Below are 21,980 nucleotides of genomic sequence, written 5' to 3' on the forward strand. Positions count from 1 at the left end.
CTCTGGCTGGGCAGGTAGCCCTGTCAGATGTGTCCAGGCTTGGGGATGTCTCCCATCACTAACTCGGTTTTTCTCTGGTCTTGGTTTGTTTTTTTGTGTGTGTTTGTTTGTTTGTTTTTTTGCAGATGTCTCTGGTTATGACAGAAGTGTGATCAAAACAGGCATGTGCTTATCCAAGAGGCAGGGAAGCCATGGGGAGGGTGAAGTACCATCTTGAACTTAACAGCATGAAAAAGTGGAGTGGAAGGCAGGACATGTTCAAGGTCAGGGGGTGTGGGAGAACAATGGAAGCTGTTATGTAGAATTAGTTATGCTATTGGAAAGGTATCAGGTGTTGTCATCCCAGTTTCTGTTCCTCTTTCCAGCAGAACGTTGGACTGATTTGTACAATTCAGAGTGGCCATACCTCTCCTTTTCCTCTGCAGTGAGTGAACAGAGAGTGGATGAGAGGCTGCAGTACATGCCAAGACAGTGTCACTGTCCCTTTTGGAGTTGGCTGTGTGCCTGTATAAGCTCTGCTGCCAGCTGGGAGTTGGGGCAGAAAATGCAGGCAGTTCCTAGTAGCTGGTTTTGAAATACATGAGCTTATACCTGGCTTTGTGTGAGAGATGTCCATCACCTCTAGATGCAAGGGAATAGGAGGAATTTTGCTACATAAGTACTACATGGTGGTTGGGTGCAAGTGAATTTAAATAGTGACTTTTGAATGTTTTTATTTGGCTACAAGCAAGTGCTGTTGTATTTACTCTCTCATCTTCCCATCTGTCTGAAAGGGAGAGAGCTAGGAAATGTCATCTGGTACTGTGTAACATGTTAAACTGTAGGAATGCCTTTTTGTGTGCCTCCATCTGAGCTGGAGCTGTGTGGATGGGCAGGGGCTCTGCCAGAGGCACTCCCATCTGCAGCTGGTCCCATCCCAGGGCATGGGGCAGAACAGCACAGGGCCATTGCTGCTCATGCAGAAGGTGAGCTGAGTTCCTTGGCTGTGAGCCGTGTGGGTGATGGACCCACAGCTGGAAAACTGCTCTGCAGCACGTGGAGCTCTTCCCCTGTCCTGAATCTGCTGCTAGCCTGGAGCCTGTCCTGCTCTGCTCCTGTCCACTGTGGCCTCTCAGTCCTACCTCACCAGCTTTCCAGTTTGCTTTGTCCCTACATTTATCTTCCTTCTGTGGTTGGGCATGTGACTGAAGGCTTTAATTTATTCACAGCCCTGCTTTTGGTAATTCATCCTTTGTACTCTTTGCTGTCTTGTATTATTTAATTCTGTGAAGCACTCTGGGATTCAGTGTGTGTGAAAGATGCTGTACACAATAACATTATGCTGTATTGTTTGTGATTTGCAGGCCTTCTGGATTTCTAATTCTGATTGCAGTGGTGGTTTGTGTTATTTGTGCTATGGCTGTGCTCAACAGCCTCAGCTGGATCAGATTTCCCTTCCAGCCCTTTCCTTCAGGAACTCACACCTCGTTGTGCCCTGATTTACTGTTGGCTTGCTCCATTCCACGTGTAATGGTTGGAAATGCTGGAGAGACCACTGGGACATGCAGGGATTTGTGGTGTCCTGGTGAAGGCTCAGGGCCAAACCTGGTGTCTGACTCCTCATGGGCTGTGGGGCTGCCCTTGGGGAGAAGTGGGAGCTGTGCTCTCTGGAGGTGGCCCAGGGAGTACATGGGTTCCACCCTCAGGAGGGGCTGTTTGGGGCAGCACTGAAGCAGCAGAGTGAGCAGAGTGAGAGCTGCCTGTGATGGGTCTCTGCTGAGCAGCTGGACACAGCCAGAGCTGGAGGAGCTCATCAGCCTCTTCCTTGTGGGACAGGAGGCTCAAAATAGGGCAAATCTTGGGGCTTCTGACATGATGTGCTGTGTTGATGGGGGGATGCTGGCTACTGCCCACTGCTCTGCTGCCAGGATTGCCGCACCAGCTGCACATGGTCAGTGCAGACCCTGTGCTTTGTGCCAGCTGTAGCTGCAGTTGAGATGTCTGCAGATGTGGCTTACAGCCTCCTGTGCCCTGCCCTCTGGGTGTCTCACTTGGGAGGATGCAGTGGCAGGAGCAGCACAGAGGGTAGTAGGTGAGATGGGTTCCTCAAGCAGGGTTGCCCACCTTCCGTTTGGTTCATGCTTTTCCTGAACCTACAGCACTGAAGTTTCCCAGAGTCACAGGTGAAGTTACAGCCCACAGTTTTTGTATTGCTCTGTCTATCCAAAGCATAAGGTTCCCATCAGAGCAGGTTTTCCCCTTGTCCAAAGTCTGGGCACAGTTCCACTTTATGCACCAAAAGCCACACTTTAATTTTTGTCGAAGTCTTGGCTCCTGCAGCCTGGTGGAAATGTGGCCTTCCTGTGCCATGCTGCAACCCAGGACAAGGAGAGCAGTGACACAGGGCCTGTGGTGTTGGATTCCAGTCCCCCTGGAGCTGGTGGTAAGGGTGGGCTGGGCACCTCCAGCTGCTCATGGTTTCCCCTTTTGCCTGGTCACAGGTACGCCATCGACCGCAGCACGGACGCCGAGAGGATCTTTGACATCGATGCCAAAACGGGGGCAATTGTGACAGGAAAGGTGCTGGACCGGGAGACAGCAGGGTGGCACAACATCACTGTGCTGGCCATGGAGGCAGGTGAGATGCAGGGATGCTGTGTGGAGCAGAGTCTGTGGGGCAGGAGGAGGAATATGGGTGCTGTCATTGCAGGGGTGGCCAAGACGCGAGTGTTAATCAACACCGAAGTAAAAAAGAAAAATAAATGCAGCAGCACCGAGTCTGACATCTCCCTAGACAACCTAAAAATACTCTTCCTGAGCTGAGCATTAATAAGGGAGCATGGTCGAATAGTATATTTGATGAACACTAATCAAATTTGTGTTATCTCTGCACCATCTCTGCCAGTCATCCCTGCACAGCTTGCTGCCGGCACTCACACCTGCTGAGCAGCACAGGGGCTCCCGGGGGGCTGTGCTCACATCACTGCCTCCCCCAGATCAGTCCTGTGCCCTGGTGGATGTCCCCTCAGCTGGAGCCCTGTGGCACTGCAGGACTGTCAGCACTTGCTTCTGCCAGAGCTCTCAATGTCTGGGATTCAGACTGCACCTGCACCTGGGTGTGTAGCTCTGGGTGCCTCCTGTGTGCTTGGGGTGGTGCAGGCTTGGCACAGAAGGAATGGATGGGAGGTCCTGGGGTGCAGATGTGGGAGCAGGATGTCCCAGGCACCATGCTGGGAAACAGAAAGGCATTGCCATATTCTTCAAAATTTTCCATATTTTGGAGGTGTAAGTCACCAGGGTAGCCTGGGCCCTGCTGTGCTCTGCCTCTGCCCTGCAGTGGGTGCCAGGGAGCTGCAGTGGCTGCAGAGCACCTCCTGATCCCTGCTGACATGTGCCAAGGCCTGCCTGTCTGTGGGCAGGAGCCTTCTCCAGGCTTTGCTCTGTGTTTCTTTGCTCATTCTTGAGTGTTGAAACTGCTGTTCACGTTCAAGGAACCAAGTCAAGGCATGACTTGGGTCCCAGAGGTCACATCCTGCCACCCACTCTGGCCAGACAAGGGCACAGGCCCTGTAGCCCTGGGAGAGGAAGGGTCAGTGGCCCTGGCCAGACCCCCAGTGCCCAGAAGGGATATCTGTGGCTCCGTGGTGCATCCCAGTCCCTCTCTGTGCCAATGCTCTGTGCTGGGTGATGGGAGTGACCCCTGCACTCTCTGGCTGTGGCACTGTTGTGAGCCCTGCCTGGTCACATCCCAGGGAGGGCACTCCATTGCCCAGCTGTGACCTGTGCTGGGGGCTCCATGGGGAGGCTCTGCAGGGAGGAGGGGATGGCAGCATTGCAGCACAACTCAGCATCCAGAGGAAACGTGAGGTGACAAGAATCAGAAGGACAATATTTACACGCTGTGGCTAGGATTTCAGAACAAGTCAGTAAATGCTGCAGCTCCCCTCTGGCAGGGAAGCCTGTCAGGCTGGATTGCTTCAAAAGCCAGGGAGACTCTTCAGTGCTCTGACTTCTCCCATGGTGAGCTCTGACTCATCCGTTTTAGCTGCCCAGACATTCTTCCCTGTGACATTATCCTTAACGTTTTGTAATCATGAAATATTAATGACTGATATTGAATTTAAAGTACAATTTATGTCTGGATCCTCTGGTGGAAAGGACAGTTGTAAAGGTACAGCCTTCAGAGTGATGGAGGGGTTGGGAGCAGGGCTGTGCAGCAGCTGTCAGGATGTGCCTGGTGCAGTGGGATCAGCCCTGGAGTGGGGAATGCAGGGCAGCTGGGGGCTGGCAGCTGCACACCCAGCAGTGCAGTTCCTGGCACACAGGTGTCTGGGGCCAGGGGTGCTGGCAGGGCTTTGTGGTGGATGCCACAGGGCTGGACATCACCAGTTCCATCAGAGGCAGGTGGTCATATATTCTCTTTTCTTAGTGAGATGTAAACTTGGCAGGAGGAATGGAACATACCCAGTGGGAGTCCTTCTGCCCAGGATTGTGCCTGGTGCCTCAGCTCATTGGGGCTGGTGGGAAACTGTACCCACTGAATTCCCATGGTGCCAGGGCTCACTTGATTCCCATGGCACCAATCACATGGCCTGGAGTGCGTTGTAACAAGATATTTCATCCCTGTGGCCTCCTTGATCTCCTGTCAGGGCTGTCCTGGGCAGGATTTGAGCCCTGCAGGCTGAAGGACAGCTAGCCCCGCTGGCTGTGCCACTGGCCTGCCCCACTGGCAGCACTTTGGGCTCAGCAGCTCCAAACAGGAGCTGTGCCCCCTCCCTGGAGAGCCCTGGCTGGCACCCACTGCTGCTGCTGCTGCAGCAGAGACTGTGTCCAGGTAATTTCCCACCTGTGCATAGCAGAGTGCATTTGCCCCTGAAAGCAGTAAGAAAAGCTGCAGAAGGTGCCCAGCTGTGCCCATGAGCTCCCTGGGTTTCCCAGAGCTGCTGTGAGGAGCAAGGGCAGCTCTGTCCCCCCAGCAGGAGCTGCCCAGGACCAGCAGAGTGCTTGGCCTGCAGCGTGGCAGCCAGCAGGAAGCATGGGGGCTGTTCAGCTAATCTGGCCTGGGACCAGGCCAAGTGTTTCCACAGATAAATCTTCATCTCCCTCGCAAGCTGTTTACCTTCCTTGGGCTAATATTAGTGATTCTCTTCCTGTTTTCCTCTTTGCTCATGTAAAATGATGAGGCCTTGACTGCTGTGTCCACTGCTGGTAATTGAGATGATAAATCTTCCTGCTGGAGACTGGCTTTAATCAGAGCATTGTGTTTGGATGCAATTTAATGACTCTCATGCTGCTGAGTTTGGGCAGGACTCAGGAGAGGTGAGAGCCATTTATGTTACTTGGCTTAACTGCTGCTTCCACTTTGCTTCCCCTCAGCTGGGGACCACGTTTTCAGCTCCAGCCTCTGATACAGCCACCTGTCAGACAAGTCATACCCCTGGCATGCCCCTGCTCTGTCCTTGGCAGCAGCACTCTGGTTTGCAGGCAGGAGCTGCACAACAGCTACAAACCCACCCTGTGCCTCAGAGCCATGGCATCAGGGCTGGAGAGCAGTGTGGCACATCCCAGTCTTCTGTTCTGCATTTTCTTCTCCCAATTTGCTGAGATAGTGAGGAAATAAATTCCACTCCTGCCTCTTCTGACTTCCTTACTAATGTAAAAATTTTGAATTCAGTATTGCACCAATTTGGTCTCTACACAGAAGAGCAGATTGGATGCTGTGCCCAGCAGTGTCCCTGAGCTGGTCTGCTCCAGGTGCTGCAGCTGCATGTGGCAGCCCACGGTCCCCTGGGCTCTCCTCAGACCCAGAGAAGCTGCTGAGCACTTTGGGGTGTGTGTGGGGAGGGGGGCAAATGGCATTTGCTGCATTTGGAGCTCCACAGGAGAGGAGAGGGTGTAAAAATGCAAAGTGTTTTATTGTGAGATTGTCTGAGGGTCTGGAGGAGTAAGGGCTGTATCCTGGCACAGCAGAAGCCACAAGTCCCCTCCTTTCCTGCCACAGCAGGGGTGACCAAGCACTGTCAATCCCTTCCCACCCCTGGGAGCTGCTGTAGAGCTACAGCATTGCTGAGCAGTTGCCCAGAGCTGCTCGGTGTCAGTCCTGTGAGCACTCAGCTGTCTGCAGCTCAGGGAGAGGCCAAGTTGGTGTTTTGCATCTGAATATTGAAGAGGAGAATATTGTCCTGTTGAGATTACTTACTTACATGATTAATTAAATAAGGAAGTACTCTGGGATGTGCATGAAGATTCCCCTGAAGCACTTAACTCTTGGCCTGAGGGTTGCTGTGCAGCAGGACTGTGACCATCTCATGCTCCAGAATCCTGGCACTGCCTGTCCCATCCCTGCCAGCCCTGTCCCAGTGCTGCCTGTTCTGCTGCATGGCACCTGGGCAGGGTGTCTGGCTGAGCCCTGGGCCACGCTGGTGGCTGTGTTGAGGCAGGCACAGATGCAGCAGAGTGGAAGCACTGGGCAGAGCTCTGTCCCCCACGCACAGCAGCTCCAGTGGCTCTGAAATAATTCCTCCCATGTTGGCAAAGGCAGCTGCCAGTCACCAGCCTGGAGCTCCCATACTGCACGGCTGTGCTTCCAGCATCTCCCCCTTGTTCTGTGTATTTTCCATGTCTCTTTCCTCAGTCTTTTCAGATTAATAGCATTCCAACTCCTGAAGGAAATGCAGAAAAACGGCATGTTTAATTTTAATTTAGGGAAGCGTTTAGGTAGCAGCCTAGTTTTCTCTCTGCTGTCAATCAGGTTTTCTCAAGGCTGACATCAATTAGTTTAAAAATATTGAATGTAATTTTGCCTGACACAACATATTGCAGCCACTGCAAAATATAATTTATTTTAGAAGAAGAAATAATTAAACTAATTTGCATGTCAGTCAGCTGAGCTGGAATACCGAGGAGAGAGGCTGCAGTGGAAGATGGTTATTTTCCCTTCCGGGTGCCCTCAGCCAGCACGTGCTGCCCTCGCCTGTGCCACGGGCCAGGTGAGCCCTGTGAGGGCAGGTGCCTGCAGCACCCACACCACTGCCTCATCCCCCCTCTCTGCTTCTCTTTCTGGCCCTGGGACCTGCCTGCTGAGCCTTTGCCCCTGTGCTGGGGCATTTTGGGTGTGTGCACACAGCACTGCTAGAGTTTCTGACCTCGCAGATGTGAATCCTGTGTTAGTTGAAGGCTTTGTGCCTCTCATCACAGATGAGCTCCAACAATCTCAATAACACTTCTGACCATCATAATATCAGTTTATGCCACTGTCAGAAAAAACATATTTCAGATGTTTTGAAGATAACTTCTTTCAAATACATCCAACCATTTTTCATTTTTTCCACCCGTAAATCCAGGTACTGACTCAAAGGATGAGGGCAGTTGATAAAGCATTGAGAAACCTTCAAATATACATTGTACAGCCAAAATAAAAAGAAGGTGATGTGTGCCTCACTGGAAAGGTAGACAAGAGTGCAGCAGTTGCAGTTGCCTTTCTAACCTTGATGTTCCTGAACATGTCAAATTTTGACCCCGTCACTGAGCCAGGAGTGAGCACAAGCCTCAGGCTTCAGCAGTTTTGGAAGGGCAGAAGGAGAGTTTTCGTATGACTGGGTGCCTTTGGAAAGGTCACTGTCTCAGAGCTGGGCTGGGAAGCAGGATGTGAGCCCTGGCTGGGGAGGGGTGGGTGCAGGTCCCCAGCTCTGTGCCAAGGCAGGGATGTGACCTCGCTGCCAGCAGCTGCAGCTGGAGCTGAGCACGGCCCTGTGCTTCTGCCTGGCTCTGAACACGCTGCTCACATCCCTCCTCAGGGCCTGGGGGAGGTGGACTCGAAGAGAAGCTGCTTTGCCCAGAATCACCTGGATGGCCAGAGCTGGCACGCACCATCCCAGCAGCTCCTGGCAGCAGTGGGATGGGCTCCTGCTCGCAGCTGGAGCCCACCCTGTGTGGCACTAAGGGAGCAGCTCCTCCTCTGGGTTACAGTTAGGAAGGGGAAGAGCTGGGGTCCTGGATTCTTCCTCCTTTCAGCCTCTCCTCTCGTCTCCTCCTGCCTTTTCTCATCTTTCTCTCAGCAATCTCAGCCTGCTCCAGAGCTGAGCAGCAGGGATGGTTATCCATCTTCCTTGTGGGTTGAGGAGGGGGTGATGAAACGCTGTCATCCTCCTTCTTGCAGGAACTGAACCCTTTTTCTTCCTGCTCATTTGTGGGCATCAAGCACACACCCCGCCGCCTCCCTGGGCTCCCTTCTCACCCCGCTGCCTCCCCCTTTCTCTCTTCCTGCAAGCAATTTCAGTGCACCAATATGCCTGTTAAAATAACACATAGTTCTAGGCTTTTAGTCACGACTTCAGCCTCCCTCCCCCAAAAACAACTATCTAATCACCAGAGCAGCTGGTCTGGGTGAGAGGGAGTGATAACGTGAGAACCGGGTGAAGGCAGCTCTGGGGAGGGGGCTTACATTCCTGGCTAATTATGGAGCAATGCTAAATCTCCTCTCCCCTGGGTCCTCCCCCACCTGATCAGTTGGGGCCAGTATTAATGTTATAGACAAACAGGCAGCAGAACTCCTGCCTGAGCGTGGAGAGAAGCATTAGTTCTGTCACAGGTGCAGCCTCTGGGTAAAACAAAGGAGATGGAGTAAGAGGGAGTTCTCATTTCTGGAGATATATGAGGTGCTTCAGCAAACATCAGGCCCTCCAGAGTGATTTATAATCCTGTGCCACGGGCTCGGTGTCCCTTGGCAGTGTGTGTGTGTGTGTGTGCAGCTCAGTGATGTGCAGTGAGTGGAGGTGTAAATGCTGCCCCATCCCACGTGCAGAGTGAGCCCCAAGGGAGGGGGGTCCCCAGGACCACTGCCTGTGAGAGGCTGGGCTGGTGAGTGCCAGGGGGAGAGGGCTCAGTCTTACTGCGTGCCCCCCTCATGCCAGCTGGTGGATGATGTTGTGTTTAAGTTTAACAAAAACCCAGTGTCAGCATGAGTCCCTGGGCAAGAGTCCCGTGCCTCAGTGGGGCACATTTTACCCTGGGTCACCTGGGCACAGTGGAGGTGGATGGACAGATCTCACCACCAACCTGTGCCCTTAGCTGATGCAGCTGTTTCACATCCCAGCTCCATTTGCTCAGGTCTCAGATGTTGCTGCCAGTCTCAAGCACCTACAGATCAGGATCCAGGTCAGAGGGGGATCTCACTTCCAAGTTTTCTGCCCCATCTTCGTGCTGTTTTGCTGCAGCACAGATCCTGACCCTTATGGCTGGGACTAGCTTTGGGCTGCTCCAGTTTTCCAGGGGCAGATCAGATGGTGTTTCAGGACTCCTTGGCACACAGCCCAGTGGCTGGGCTTCTTTTGAAGGGTGCAGTGAGGCTGAAGCATGCTCTACAGGTGCTGCTGTCCTGCAGACAGTCTGTGCACAGGCAGGCAGAGGTGCAGTGCTGGCAGCAGCCACGATGGCCTCTGGACAGATGGGGATGAGGAGGTTTGCTCTCTGATAGCCACAGCTGTCCCTTTGTCCTGAAGCTCTGCTTCTCTTTCTTTTTCAGATAACCACTCCCAGGTGTCGAGGGCCTCTCTCCGTATCCGAATCCTGGACGTCAATGACAATCCACCTGAGCTTGCCACCCCCTATGAAGCTGCTGTGTGTGAGGATGCCAAGCCAGGCCAGGTAGTGAGAGTCGCCCAGCCCTGGTCTTGGGCTGCAGGCAGCACTCTGGACTAGTGCCAGCTTGTCCATCTGTCCCCTTCTGCCCGAGAGCCTTCCTGTGCAGCCCCTGTCCCAGTGGGAGTCACTCTGCTGGTCCCACTGCAGGGCTGAAGGCTCGTCCCTCTCTGGCTGCAGCCGGCGATGCTGCTGGCTGGACCCTGCACGTGGGACCCTGGGAGAGGCTGTGGGAGCAGCTTTGGTTCTCACCTCTGCCTTCCCCCCACAGCTGATCCAGACAATCAGCGTTGTGGACCGGGACGAGCCTCAGAGCGGCCACCGTTTCTACTTCACCTTGGCACCTGAAGCCACCAACAACCACCATTTCTCTTTGCTGGATATCCAGGGTGAGTCCTGCTGTACCCTTGGCCCAGCATCCTTCAGGCTGAGCAGCACCTCTGGCCATGGACAGGGAGGTGGGTTATGGTCTCTCTGTGCCAGCTCTGGGTGCTTTGGGCATGTTGCAGAGCTTCTTGTCAACCTGAAATGGTGGAGCTGATCAGCTAACAGCTTGGATTTCCTCAAGGAGGCTCTGCCAGCTTTATTCCTCGCTGCAAGCAGCTACAAAGCTCCTCTCATGCTGTCTGGTTAAGCCTTTGGTATTTTCAGGGCTCTCAGTCCCTTTCTTGATGGGAAATCTCCAACCTGCCTGCAGGCAAGGAGATGATGTGGATTTATAGAAGAACATGCTCCCATTTTGAGCGTTATGATTTATTCCTCTCCAAGGTAAATCCTGGAGCATGGGTCATCTTGGGGCTGCCATGTGAGTGACTACCCTGTGCCCCTCACAAATGGGAACAGCTCCAGAGCCCTGGGAGGCACTGGGGCCATGCTGTAGCCAGCCCACAGACACAGTGGGTTCTCTGGGACACAGCCTACAAAGCCTGATTCCCTGTCAGGTGGTGGCTCCACGGTGCAGTTCCTCTGTTTCCTGGGGCTCATCCTCTCCTTTGGGACAGAGCCTGTCTGTTCCTCTGGGCAGCTCTGGGACTCTCTGCATCCCTGAGCTCAGTAACTCATCGATGCTGCTGTGAGTGATGGGGTGCCATGCAGGTTCTGCTGGCAGCTGTTGGACTTTGCAGGCTGCATTTGTGTGGACAGTAACAATCCAGAAAAGCAGTTATCAGGATGCTTCCCATTTTTGGTTGGTGTTTAAGGGGGAATTTAGGTGCTGATTGTAGGAGTAGGTACAGCAGGGTCCCCTGCAGATACTGGGACCTTCTCCACCCCACGTGCATGTGCTTGTCACAGGGGCCAGCAGATCCCATTGAAATTCTTCTTTGGTTTTGGATGGGTTTTCTTTTAAAATCATTATTTTTCTCTGCTTTTGCAGTTTTATCTGTCAAAAGCCTGGTTTAGTTTGTTCTGAGCTTATCACAGGAGCCTTCTGCTGACGTAAGATCCTGCTTGCTCAGTTTGGTTCAGCATTATTAGGGATAGTCAAAATGGAAAAGCTTCAGATGTGATGGTAGCACAGCTGGATATTGCTTTGTGTCCTGAGTAGCACAGCTGTCCCTGACCTGAGTCCCTCCCCCTCCGCTCAAGGGCAGCTGTTCAAAAGACCTTTACTTCTTATCATGTAAACAGGCTTTAATCCTCAGCCAGATTTTGCCCCACACCCAGCGATTAACTTCCCTCACTTTCTTTGGAAAACCTTATGAAAATGTCCTTGAACAGACTGATCTACACTCGGGTGTCCATCCCTGCCCAGCCCCTCGTGAGGCTCCGAGCTCTGGGCCAGGGTGTGTCTGCCGTGGCCAGGCTGCCAACCCAGAGCCACCACTGCTGTTTTGCTCATCTGGCAGGGCACGTGGCTGGGGGTGTATGGGGCTTGGCAGGGGCTGATTGGCTCCCTGGCTCTGTGTGGGGTTCCACCAGCAGTGGCCAAGAGCTGGCCTTGCAGGAGATGCAGGACACGTGTGCTGCCATCTCTTCCAGAGCTGCTGCTCTCTTGAGTGGGATGAGGCTCTCGTGGCACAGGGTAGCTCTTTGTGCTAAATGATCCCTGGAGCTTTATGTGTGGTGTAACACTGCATAAAATGAGTAAAAGCTGGCATCACCTCCCGCCTCCTGCTCTTGGGAAAACCAATGTTGTTGCTGCAGGGTTATTCCCAGAGGGTTTGGAGACCCTCCCAGTTGCTGAGCAGTGCTGTCTTCCACAGCCAGAGGAGGTGGCTGCCCGTGGCAGATGGAGGCACCTCTCATTTCTAACAGGGTGCCTTGGTGCCATCTCCCTCCCTTTGATTTCTGCCCCTTCTCCAGTCCATCAGCTGCCCTGGGTACACTCACCTTTGCCCCTGCTCTCTGGGTGACCTTGCTGCATCCTCCCTTGTGTTCCCCCATTGCTTCCCTCTCCTGCATTCACCCCTCTCCACCATGCACTTGTCTCTACTCCCCCGTGCAAATATCGGTGGTGACAAACTGCTACCACCAGCCCATCTGTTTCTTTGTACAAATTTGTAGCCAGTTTTGAAACGTGATTTATAAATATTGCTTTTGCAGCCAAGGAGTGACACTGATGGATGTCAGCACAGATGGATTCTCTAAGCTCTTGCTTAAATCCTCTCTTTTGCTTTTCACCTACTTCACTCGGCTCCTTTGTGGCATCAGAAAGCCACCTCGGGGAGTGACTTGTTCTCAGCAGGGTGGGGACCGGCAGGGTGGGGACCTGCACTGCCGGGGCTCCCTCCGGGCATCCTGGGTGGGGCACACAGAGCTGTGCTGGCTCAGGTGCTCTGGGCTGGAGGTGCAAAAACCAAGGGTGTCTCTGCAGACACATAGCTGAGTTACAGGTAATCACTGGCAAGTTGGGCTTTTGGAAACAGCACCATTGCCTGTTGGTGCCTCTCTTTCCCTGCTTCTGCTCTGAGGGAGCTCTCACACACTTCCTGATTCATCAGACAAGAAATAAATGTCACCTGTGGTAACAACAGCGAGCATCCAGGAAGAAGATGGCCATCATATGGAGTGACTAAAGGAAGAGATGGAATTAGAGAAGCTGACCATGTTAAGATGCAACTGGTGCCATTCCAAAGGCATTCACCATCCTCTCTTTCCTAACTCACCTTTTGCTGGGCCTTTCTGGCCTGAGAAAATTGATTACAGCAGGATCAAAGGCAATTAAAGCCTGAAATCACGTTCTCCAAGAAATGCTAATTGTGTTGGAAGGGATGGTAGAAAGCATCCAAGCCCAGCAACCTGGAAGCAGTGCTAGGTAATATGGAGTGACACATGGAGCTACTGACTCCAGGGCTCAAGGGCTCGGCAAGCAGATGTCTGAACTCTCTGCAGGTCTCATTAAGAGCATGTAATGGGTGATAGAAGATCTGAAAATCCTAACAATCAAAAGCAAAATGTTAGGATTTGAGGATTGCCTGAGGGTAGAGGAAGCCTCCTGCAGCCCTGCAGGGATGCCCCTCTCAGCACAAGCGGTGCAGATGCTCGTTTGGCTGGGGCAGGGTTGGGGTGTGTGTGTGTAAAAGAGCATCAAACCTCCTCGGGGCTGAGCAAACAGAGAAGGAGCAGCAGCGCTGCAGTGGCCTGCTACCCAGAGAACTCGAGAGAAGGAAGAGGCAGAAGGGAAAAACAGGATGTTTCTTCTACCAGCTGCACCACCTGGGGCTGGAGGACGTCTGCTCCCTCGGGGCACTCTGGCAGCAGTGTGCCCGCAGGCCCAGCCGGGTGCTCCTCCCCAGAGCTGCTGTTCCCAGGCTCTGGTGCAGCAGGGCAGCTGCTGGAGAAGGGGAACACAGGTGCTCACAGGGCCCTGTAAGTGTGGGAGAGGGAAGGGACATCAAAATCCCTCCTGCTCTGCTAGCGCTGTTTGAGATTGAGTTATGAGAAGGATTTATTCGTTCTATCTTCAAGGCTGCCAAGAGCCTCTTTGGAGAGGGAGTCTGGGAGACTTAATTATTTTATTATTCCTAGTGACATTAAGCTACCACCAGAGTATATTGCCTTTCCAAACTTTCCTCTTAGGGCAGCATTGATGAGTCCCTGTGTGTTCAGCTTATGTCAGTCCCTGCCCTGTCCAGTGTCCTGCTCCTCAGGTGGACAGAGGGGCCATCTCCTGCCCTGTCACACAAGGTGATGTGATGTAACACAGGATAATGTCACTGCGTGATCAGAGGGAGGGTGGCAGTGGAAACCTACAAAGAAAATGTCAATTTGTGCAGCAGGAAAGCAGTGATAGTAAAAGGTTTGGGTTGGGGCATCAGAGGACACTCAGCACAGCCACAGCAGAAGGTGCAGCTTTGTGGGGACTGGGCAGGAAACCAAGTGTGGAGACCCAGAGTCGTCTGTTCAGGAGAGCTGTGGATTAACGTCTGCTCACATTGCAGTGCTGCTCCTGAGAAGCACTGCTCCTCAGCTCATCACCCCAGAAATGGATTTGGCAGGAAACTGCTGCAGAGGAAGAGACACAAGGGCTGCGGGGCCAGGGCTGCCTGGGCTGTGCCAATGCAAACAAATCTGCACCAAGACTCATCCCAAAGCAGCTGCTGTGGGTCAGCCACATATAAAGAAACAACTGCACCAAGAGAAATGACAATTGTTTTGTAGGAGGTTGCTTTGGATACATTTTCCAGGATACACATTCCAAGATCTGGGCAAAATTTTCCCAGGTCTGTGCTCAAAAGGACTACAATCGTATGGCAGAGCACTTTTTTGGAGTATCTCAGAGGGGAACACAGAAGTTTGTGAGTGACAGGGGTGAGAACACCCAACAGAGAAGAGTTCATGGTGGTGGGGAGCAGGGGGTGGTGGGCAGGTGGTGGAGCCATTTCAGTGCCAGGGGCAGGTGGTCCCTGCCAGGCTGGGCTCTGGTTGTCAAGCCTTGGTGAGCAGTTTCATTGCTGTACATTTGAAATCTCTGTGCATCTCCCTCCTGGGATGAAGGGCACCTGCCACCGTGTTCAGGAGATAAAATATAGTTTCATGATGTTTAAAGTAGCATTTGTAGTTGTGATTTTTGTTGCTCCCTTGCATCAAGTTTTGGGTCACAGGGCAAACCCTCAGCCCCTTCCTGAGGCGAGGTTTCTCTGAGCAGACCTGTCTGTCACACTACTGTTAAATTTAAGTACCACCTTCTTTATTTTGACTTGGTGGGTGGCAATATTTCTTTTTCAGTGGTGCCAGGCTGCCTAAACTGTCTGGGCTGAGCTGAGGTTGCTGCCTGCCCCTCTGCCACTTGCATGTGCAGTTCCCCTTGGTTTCTAGAGACTGTTTCTAAAAATACAGCATGCCTTGTCACAGGTCTCTCACAGGAGCTGGAGCTGGCTGTAAACAGAAGGGAGCTGCCAGCCTCCTGCTGCATTTCCAGAGAGGTTTGGTGCTACCCCTGCGTTTACACAGTGCTGAAGAGCAGCTGGGGGAGTTCCCAAGCCCTGTGTTCCATCAGCCCCGTGTGAGAGCTGGGCTGAGCTGCAGTGGAGGTGCAGGGCTGTGTGCTCAGGGATCCTCTGAGCCAGGATCTGACCCCAACCCCAGGCTGGTGACCTGGCTGGTGTGACAGTGACAGCAAAGGTGACCTTCCTGGGCTGTGGCCAGAGCCTTGCCCTCTTTACAGCATTTTGGTCTGTCCTTTTTGTCCTGTGGTTTTATCCCCACTCCATCCAGGCGACTGAGGCTTACTTTTAGCTGGACTAGCTAGGAGTTAGTCCTGGTCTCTTGCTGAGATAGTGCCATTAACGTTATTTATATACCCCTGCTACACTGCAGCAAGGAGGGGGGACCAGCACCAAATGAGATCTCATTACCTTTGTGCAAACGATTAGCATAACAATAATTTTTTTTTGAAGCTCATCTTTGGCAGGCCCCAGGCAGCTCTGAGATGTTGCTACCACCACACTTGGTTCAGCCTCCTTGCCCCCAGGGGCCAGTGCTCCCCTGTTCCTCCTGACACCTCTGCCCAGTTGCCATGGTGCTGCTGCCACATGCTGCTCCAGGAGTCTCAGCCACAGTGGCAGGTGTCCCACAGGACAGGAATCTGTGCTCTGCAGTGCCCTGGATGCCACACAGAGCCTTTGGGATCTGCTTCCTGGCTGACCAGCAGATTTTCCATCCTGGCTCACCTCCTGTCCCCACCATGCCCTGTGTGCTCTCGTGCAGCCCCCAATCCATACTGCAATTTCCGTGATGGCAGCAGCCCAAGGACCAGAGTTACTGTAGGTGTCTTTTCCAATGGAAGGGCTGATTCATAGAGAAAGGGGATGGTCTGGCATAAATCAGGTCTGATGAGCAGAGTCTGTAGACAGCAGCACCTTGCTGTGAGTGGCCAATCCATGGTTTATTAGATAAAGGCTGCAGACAGTCAGCAGTGGCTTGTGACACCTGGCTCCAATTGTCACCTGCTGTTCAGCCCCATCCTGCCCATGCTGCTGCTGGCTGGCAGCCTGCAGCACCCCTGAGCAGGGAGTCAGTCCCAGTGTCAGTCCCTGTCCCTGCCCTCCCTCCCTGCTCCTGGTGGGCAGCAGCTGCTCCTTGGGTTCATCACTGGCACCAGGGCCCTGGAGGGTCCCTGAAGTGGCTGTGTTAATGGGATCTTAACGAGTTGTGTTGTGCCAGCTGAGCCCCTGAAGCAGCAGGGTGTAAGCAGATGGGAAGGAGGATGCCTGACTTGGCTGGGAGGCTTGGAAGAAGCTCTGCCTACTCCTTCAGGAGTTACAGAGGATTACAGGGGTATCTGGCCCTCTGGCTGAGGCAGGACCATTCACTCATGGCTTTTGGCTTTGGAAGAAGCAGTGTCTGCTCTTGCAGTCTCAGTGCCACCTGCAGACCCTGCCTGTTCTTGTGTACATGTCAGCGCTTGATTTTTATCCTGACTCTGTGCCACTCTCAGAGGGTCTTTTGGAAGTTTTTCCCCTCTCTCTGTGCCACCTGTATTGTTTGTCAGCACTCATGAACTGCTGCTGCTGTGCCAGGCTCGCTCCCAGGCATGGTGACAAAGGAGATGCCAGGCTGGCCCTGAGGTGCTGCTGGCAAAGGGGAATGTGCTGGAGTGGAGCTGGCCATGTTCAGGCACTCAGGCTAGAGGGGGTCTGCAGTGCCAGGGAGCCATGAGCTGGGTCTGTGTGATGGAAGAGGAGGAGGCCCCAGGCTCTCTCAGGACAGCTGCTGGAGGTAGTGTAGGAATAGCTGCTGTTCACCCAGAGCATGGAGGAGCCCCTGGCAGGTGCTGCAGGCTGTGATGTGGGGGTGACTTTGCTGAGCTTTCGTTTGTTCCCTGCAGACAACACGGCAGCGGTGCACACACAGAGAATGGGCTTCAACCGCCAGGAGCAGGATGTGTACCTGCTCCCCATCCTGGTGGTGGACAGCGGCCCCCCAGCCCTGAGCAGCACAGGGACCCTGACCATCCGTGTGTGTGGCTGTGACAGCACCGGGGCCATCCAGTCCTGCAACAGCACCGCCTACGTGGTGTCAGCCACGCTGAGCCCCGGCGCCCTCATCGCGCTGCTGGTCTGTGTCCTCATCCTGGTTGGTGAGTGCCTGCCTGTCCCCCGAGCCCTCCCTGGCCTGTCCCTGCTCCACTCACTCCATCAGCATCACGTGAACGTGGGCACAGAGCTGTGGGCACAGAGCTTCTCTGCATCTGTCTCCTCCCTGGTAGATGCAGGATGGGGGGCATGAAGCTCAGCCCTTCTGGGGGGACCAGTGGGGAAGCTCCCATGTTGGCCACAATCCATGCTGCTGGGCTCCACAAGGCAGCCAGAGCAGAGTTCCCCATGCCAGGCAGGTGTGATGCTGCCCAGCAGAGCCTGGAGAGCTGCTGGCTCGCTCCTTGCCTAGACAGGCAGGAGCCAAGAGCTGCTTGCCAGCTGCCATGCTGTGCCCACAGCAGGCATCTCACAGCAGATGGGGCTGTGTGATCCCAGCGCGTGGGCAGGGGTGCTGGGTGTGGGGCACACAGGTGTGCTCTTACCTGAAAAGGTCAGTGTTAGAGAGTGTGTGACTGTGTGGGCAGGATGCAGAGCTGGGCTGTGGTCAAACCAGAGTGCTACCTAGGTTAGGAGCTGTACCCTGGGAGTGCTGCTGCCTGCCACTAGCACACTGGCACAAACTTTGCTGGGCGTGGGGAGTGTGTGCTTGTGGGAAGGGGCTCTGAATGAGGGGTGTTGCAGTGCCCTCAGGTCTGGCACAGGACAGTTGATGGGTGCAGCAGCTGAAAGCCCTCTCTGGCCCCAGAGCTGGCTCCTGGCTGGCTCCAAGGCTTGCCCAGACACCTGTGGGAAGCAGCATATTGTTTGGTGAGGTTTCCTCTCCTTGGCATGGCTCCACTCCCTGTCTCCTGCTGCATCTCCGTTCAGAAAACCCTTTCCCACAGGGTGCACTTTACACTGGTTTCATTTTCCAACGCAGTGCAAACAAATTTCTGCCTAATTGCCCAGACAAATAAAGTGCACATTGGTGCTTTAAAGGTGATGGGCTGAATGGATGATGATCCAGGACACAGCTGTGGCTCGCTGCTCAGGCTCTGTGCCATCTGCTCCACATTCACCCAGCAGCATTTAGCTGCTGCTGTGAATCATGCACCCCCTTTTCCTGCTCACTTTCTGCAGAGCCCATCCGTTTGTCTGTCCAGCTGTGTGTTTATCCATCACTCCCTCCTGTCTCGGTGGTCCCGCTGCATGGCAAGGGAAGCTCCTGCTCTGCCCTGGAGCCTGGGCAAACCTGTCTCCAAGCCAGTACACAGCAGGGCTGCTGCTTGATGAGCCTGGCTGGTGGGAACCCTCTGGCATCCCAGCAGGGCTCCCTGTGCCAGGGGTGCTGTGCCTCCACCCCTGCCACCGAGCAGGGATCATCCCTGCAGGAGCACAGTGTCCCCGAGGCTCTGCACCCCTCTGACTGTCTCCTCCTTTCCCAGTGCTGGTCCTTCTCATCCTCACGCTGAAGCGACACCACAAAAGCCACCTGACCTCTGAGGACGATGAGGACATGAGGGACAATGTCATCAAATACAACGACGAAGGAGGTGGTGAGCAGGACACAGAGGCCTATGACATGTCAGCCCTGCGCAGCCTCTACGACTTCAGTGAGATCAAAGCTGGTGATGGAGGTGGGGGGCCAGGAGAGGGGGGCCCAGGCAGAAACCCAGCCTCGGAGCTCCACGCCCTCCCCCAGTGGGTGCAGAGCCCAGACCTGGACTTCTCTGTGTTCAGAGACTATATCTGCAGGAAGGTGGAGCAGGCGGATGAGGACCTCTCTGTGCCACCCTATGACTCGTTCCAGACCTATGCCTTCGAGGGCTCAGACTCGCCAGTGCCCTCCCTGAGCTCCATCAACACCTGGTCCAGCGGCTCGGAGCAGGACTTCTCCTACCTGGGGGGCTGGGGGCCCCGATTCCGGCAGCTGGCAGCGCTCTACGCGGGGCGCAGGGGTGACGAGGACTGCGAGGAGTCCTAGCTGCCCCTGCAGCCCCTGGGCTCCGGCCACCTCCTGGACTGGGGCTGCTGCCCGAGAGGTGCCACACGGGCATCGTGTGCTCCTGGGCCAGACTGCACAGCTGCCGGCGAGAGGCTGCACCGGGGGACTGCTCCTGTGCAGCTGCCTTCGGCTCGGGTGGGCTCCGCACCCGCGTGGGGAGCCCAGAGGAGCCACCGGGGTGTCCTCATCTCCTCAAAGCCAGTCTCCATTAAAGCACTACCATTGACTTAAGAAGGAGAAAATCTAATTCAAGAGGGTTTGGAGAGGGTTTCTCCCCCACAAATTATCATTTAAATAGATCTGTTCGGTGATCCCCATCCAGGAGAGGAAGAGCAAACCGGGAGCCTTTTGTTGTCTAAATTGTTTTTGTCACTTGAGTCAGAGCATTTAAAGAGCTTTGATTTCTTTAAGAGCTTTCCTTGCTGAGGGAAACAAGCTTTTAACTTCTGTTCAGATTTTCCCCTCCTAAGTTTACTTGCTTTTTGAAGTCTTCCTTCTCGCTGCTCCCTGTGGGGCTCTCAGCAGCCCCCGGCTGCGGGCATGGTGTCGGAGGGAGGATGCCACGCTGGGATCACATCCTGCAGAACGGCTGCTCACAGGTTTCCCTTCCGTGCTGCCAATCACTTCACCCCTGTCTGGTGATCACAGAGGTGCTGGTGATGTGAAGGGGATCCCCAACACTCCCTGCACAGCAGACGTTGTCTGTGAAGTCCTGGTGTGCCCCACAGCCCCAGAGGCAGACAGGGATGTCCCACCTGTCACCGAGGCACAGTGTTGTGTCCTGGGCCACAGAGCAGCTGTGGTGCTGGGCAGTGCCATCAAATTACCACCCCCAGGTGGGCTCTGCCAGCCCCTCACACAGGACCTGGGGTTTGCAGGGCTCCCAGCCAGGCACTGGCTGTCACCAATTGATGTGAGCTGCACAGGGCAGCAGGCAGGACGTCAGTGCTCCCTGGCCCACAGTGGCTGGGGGAGAGCTGCATTCCATGGAGGACCTTGCTGCAGGGTGCAGGAGAACGCCAGCCCCTGGCTGGGAAGAATAATTCCTGCTTGCACCCAGCTGACAGCAGAGCATCACCATTAGCAACAGAACAGCCATCCCAGGAGATGTGTGTGAGGCCAGAACCTGCTGGCACAGCTCTGGGGCCGAGCTGGCTGCAGGTTGGGCAGCACATCTGTGACACCTCAGGACACCCAGGGTGTCCCCAGACCAGCACAGTATCCTGCTGCAAACCAGCATGAGCTCCCAGCAGGATTGCTTTTGCATGTAATTCCTGGGTTTGGGAGGCAGGTGAGGAAGGTGCCAGTGGGATATGCCAGTGCTCCTTAGGCTGCAGATGATGCTGGAGGAAAGCGCTGGGTGCCCAGTGCCTTCCCAGCTTGCCAGTTACCACAGGGAAAACTGAACAGCCTGTAGAGTGATGTCCTTGCACAGCACCTCAGGCCATCCTGGCTGGTGCAGCTCCTTATCTGTTGGGAAAAAATCAATTATATCATTGATAGGTAACTGATACAGTCTCCTAAGGCCTGACACATCCTGGGCTTGTCATTGGGTTTGTCCTTTTAGTTTAACTACAGCCACTGTTTTCTCTCTTTGGAGAAGGTTTAACTGTAGATGTCTTTGCGTGTCCATTTTTTTACTGTGTGTTGCTTCCCGGCTGCTGGCGTTGCTCCTTTGGCTGCAGCACGAGACCCGGCAGCAGAGAGGGACAGGACCTGTGCCTGCCCTCAGCTGCTCCTGCCCAGTGCCACCACGGCCCCTGTGCAGAGCCCAGCTGGGCTCATGCTGGCACCAGGAGAGCCCCTCAGGCCCCTCTGGTCCCTCCGAGGAGGCGATGGTGCTGCGGCTGGCACCTGTGCCCAGCGTGCTGCTGGTTCACTGTGATGATGCTGGGGAGGCAGCAGGGCCCTCGAGTGCCAGCTCTGGCCACACCATCTCGAGCACGTGGCACCCCGCACCTCCAAGCAGGAGAACGGAGAAATCCCTCTCTTTCCTCAGGAATGTGTTCGTGTTTTCCCTCTGGGCTGCAGAGCTGAGCCCCTCCGGCACTGGCCCCTCCTCTAGCCAAGTGTTGTGCAATAGCAGGGCTCTGTCCTAGGAGATGGGGTCTGACAGGGTAGGTGTTTAGCACCCCTCCCTCCCGGCGGGTTCTGCCGTCCCCGAGCAGCCCGTGCTCCGCATGCACTCACGCTCGCGTTTTCCTTTCTGTCCCCCTGTAAATACGGGAGGAGCAGCGCGGTGCCCGCGCCCCCTGCCCGCCCCCGCAGGAGGAGCTGGCAGCTGCCACCGTGTCCGATGGAGTCACTTCGGTTTTGTTTCTCTACCCAGATGAAATTAGAAGGTTGATTTCCTCACCCTTGTTTTTTTTTTTCAAGGTCTTTGTGGGACCTGGAAATAAATTATTTCCTTGTCGTCTAGCCTGAGTCTTATGAGCTTTTTTTGGTCTTTTTTCTTTTCCTTCTATTGCCCTGTCATTGTGGTCCCTTTGGTGCCTTCCACGAGGGGCTGGGTGGCTGATGGGCCGTGGCACAGCCAACCCCTGCAGCAAGTTCCCACTGGCAGGATGCTGCATCTCTGGCTTCTTCCCATTTTTCATTGAAATGCTCATCAGAAAAAACTTCTTCAGGAGAAGGGTCATTTTTTCTCTCTGAACTTGGGAAAAAAAAAAAAGAAAATGAACATGAAAAAAAATGCCCTTGGTTTTCTCCATCCCTTTCAGGAGAAAGTTGGGTTGTGCTTTGAGCAGCCCAAACCATTGTATGATTCTGCAGTTCTTGATGGATTCAGTGCAGCTGAGCATTGCCAACAGCTTTGGTACCTGACCTCATTCTGGTGATGCTGTGTGTTACAGCAGTGTTCAGTTACTGGCAGCAGCTAAAAAACCCTCCTTCAAACT

General features: G+C 54.3%; 1 protein-coding gene across 2 annotated transcripts in view; it reads left to right on the top strand.

The window, feature by feature from the left end:
• CDH22 (cadherin 22) overlaps window positions 1-21,501 on the top strand; it is a 77,590-nt gene extending 56,089 nt beyond the window's left edge. For both annotated transcript variants that reach the window (XM_059862744.1, XM_059862746.1), the window contains 5 exons: window positions 2,481-2,617; window positions 9,503-9,624; window positions 9,890-10,007; window positions 16,889-17,140; window positions 18,524-21,501. In XM_059862744.1, coding sequence (XP_059718727.1) covers window positions 2,481-2,617; window positions 9,503-9,624; window positions 9,890-10,007; window positions 16,889-17,140; window positions 18,524-19,062 — 1,168 coding nt within the window. In that variant the 3' untranslated portion in view covers window positions 19,063-21,501. The remainder of the gene's footprint in view (window positions 1-2,480; window positions 2,618-9,502; window positions 9,625-9,889; window positions 10,008-16,888; window positions 17,141-18,523) is intronic.
• The last annotated feature ends 479 nt before the right edge of the window (window positions 21,502-21,980 follow it).

This window comes from Haemorhous mexicanus, chromosome 18, assembly GCF_027477595.1.
Source record: "Haemorhous mexicanus isolate bHaeMex1 chromosome 18, bHaeMex1.pri, whole genome shotgun sequence".
Classification (NCBI taxonomy): domain Eukaryota; kingdom Metazoa; phylum Chordata; class Aves; order Passeriformes; family Fringillidae; genus Haemorhous; species Haemorhous mexicanus.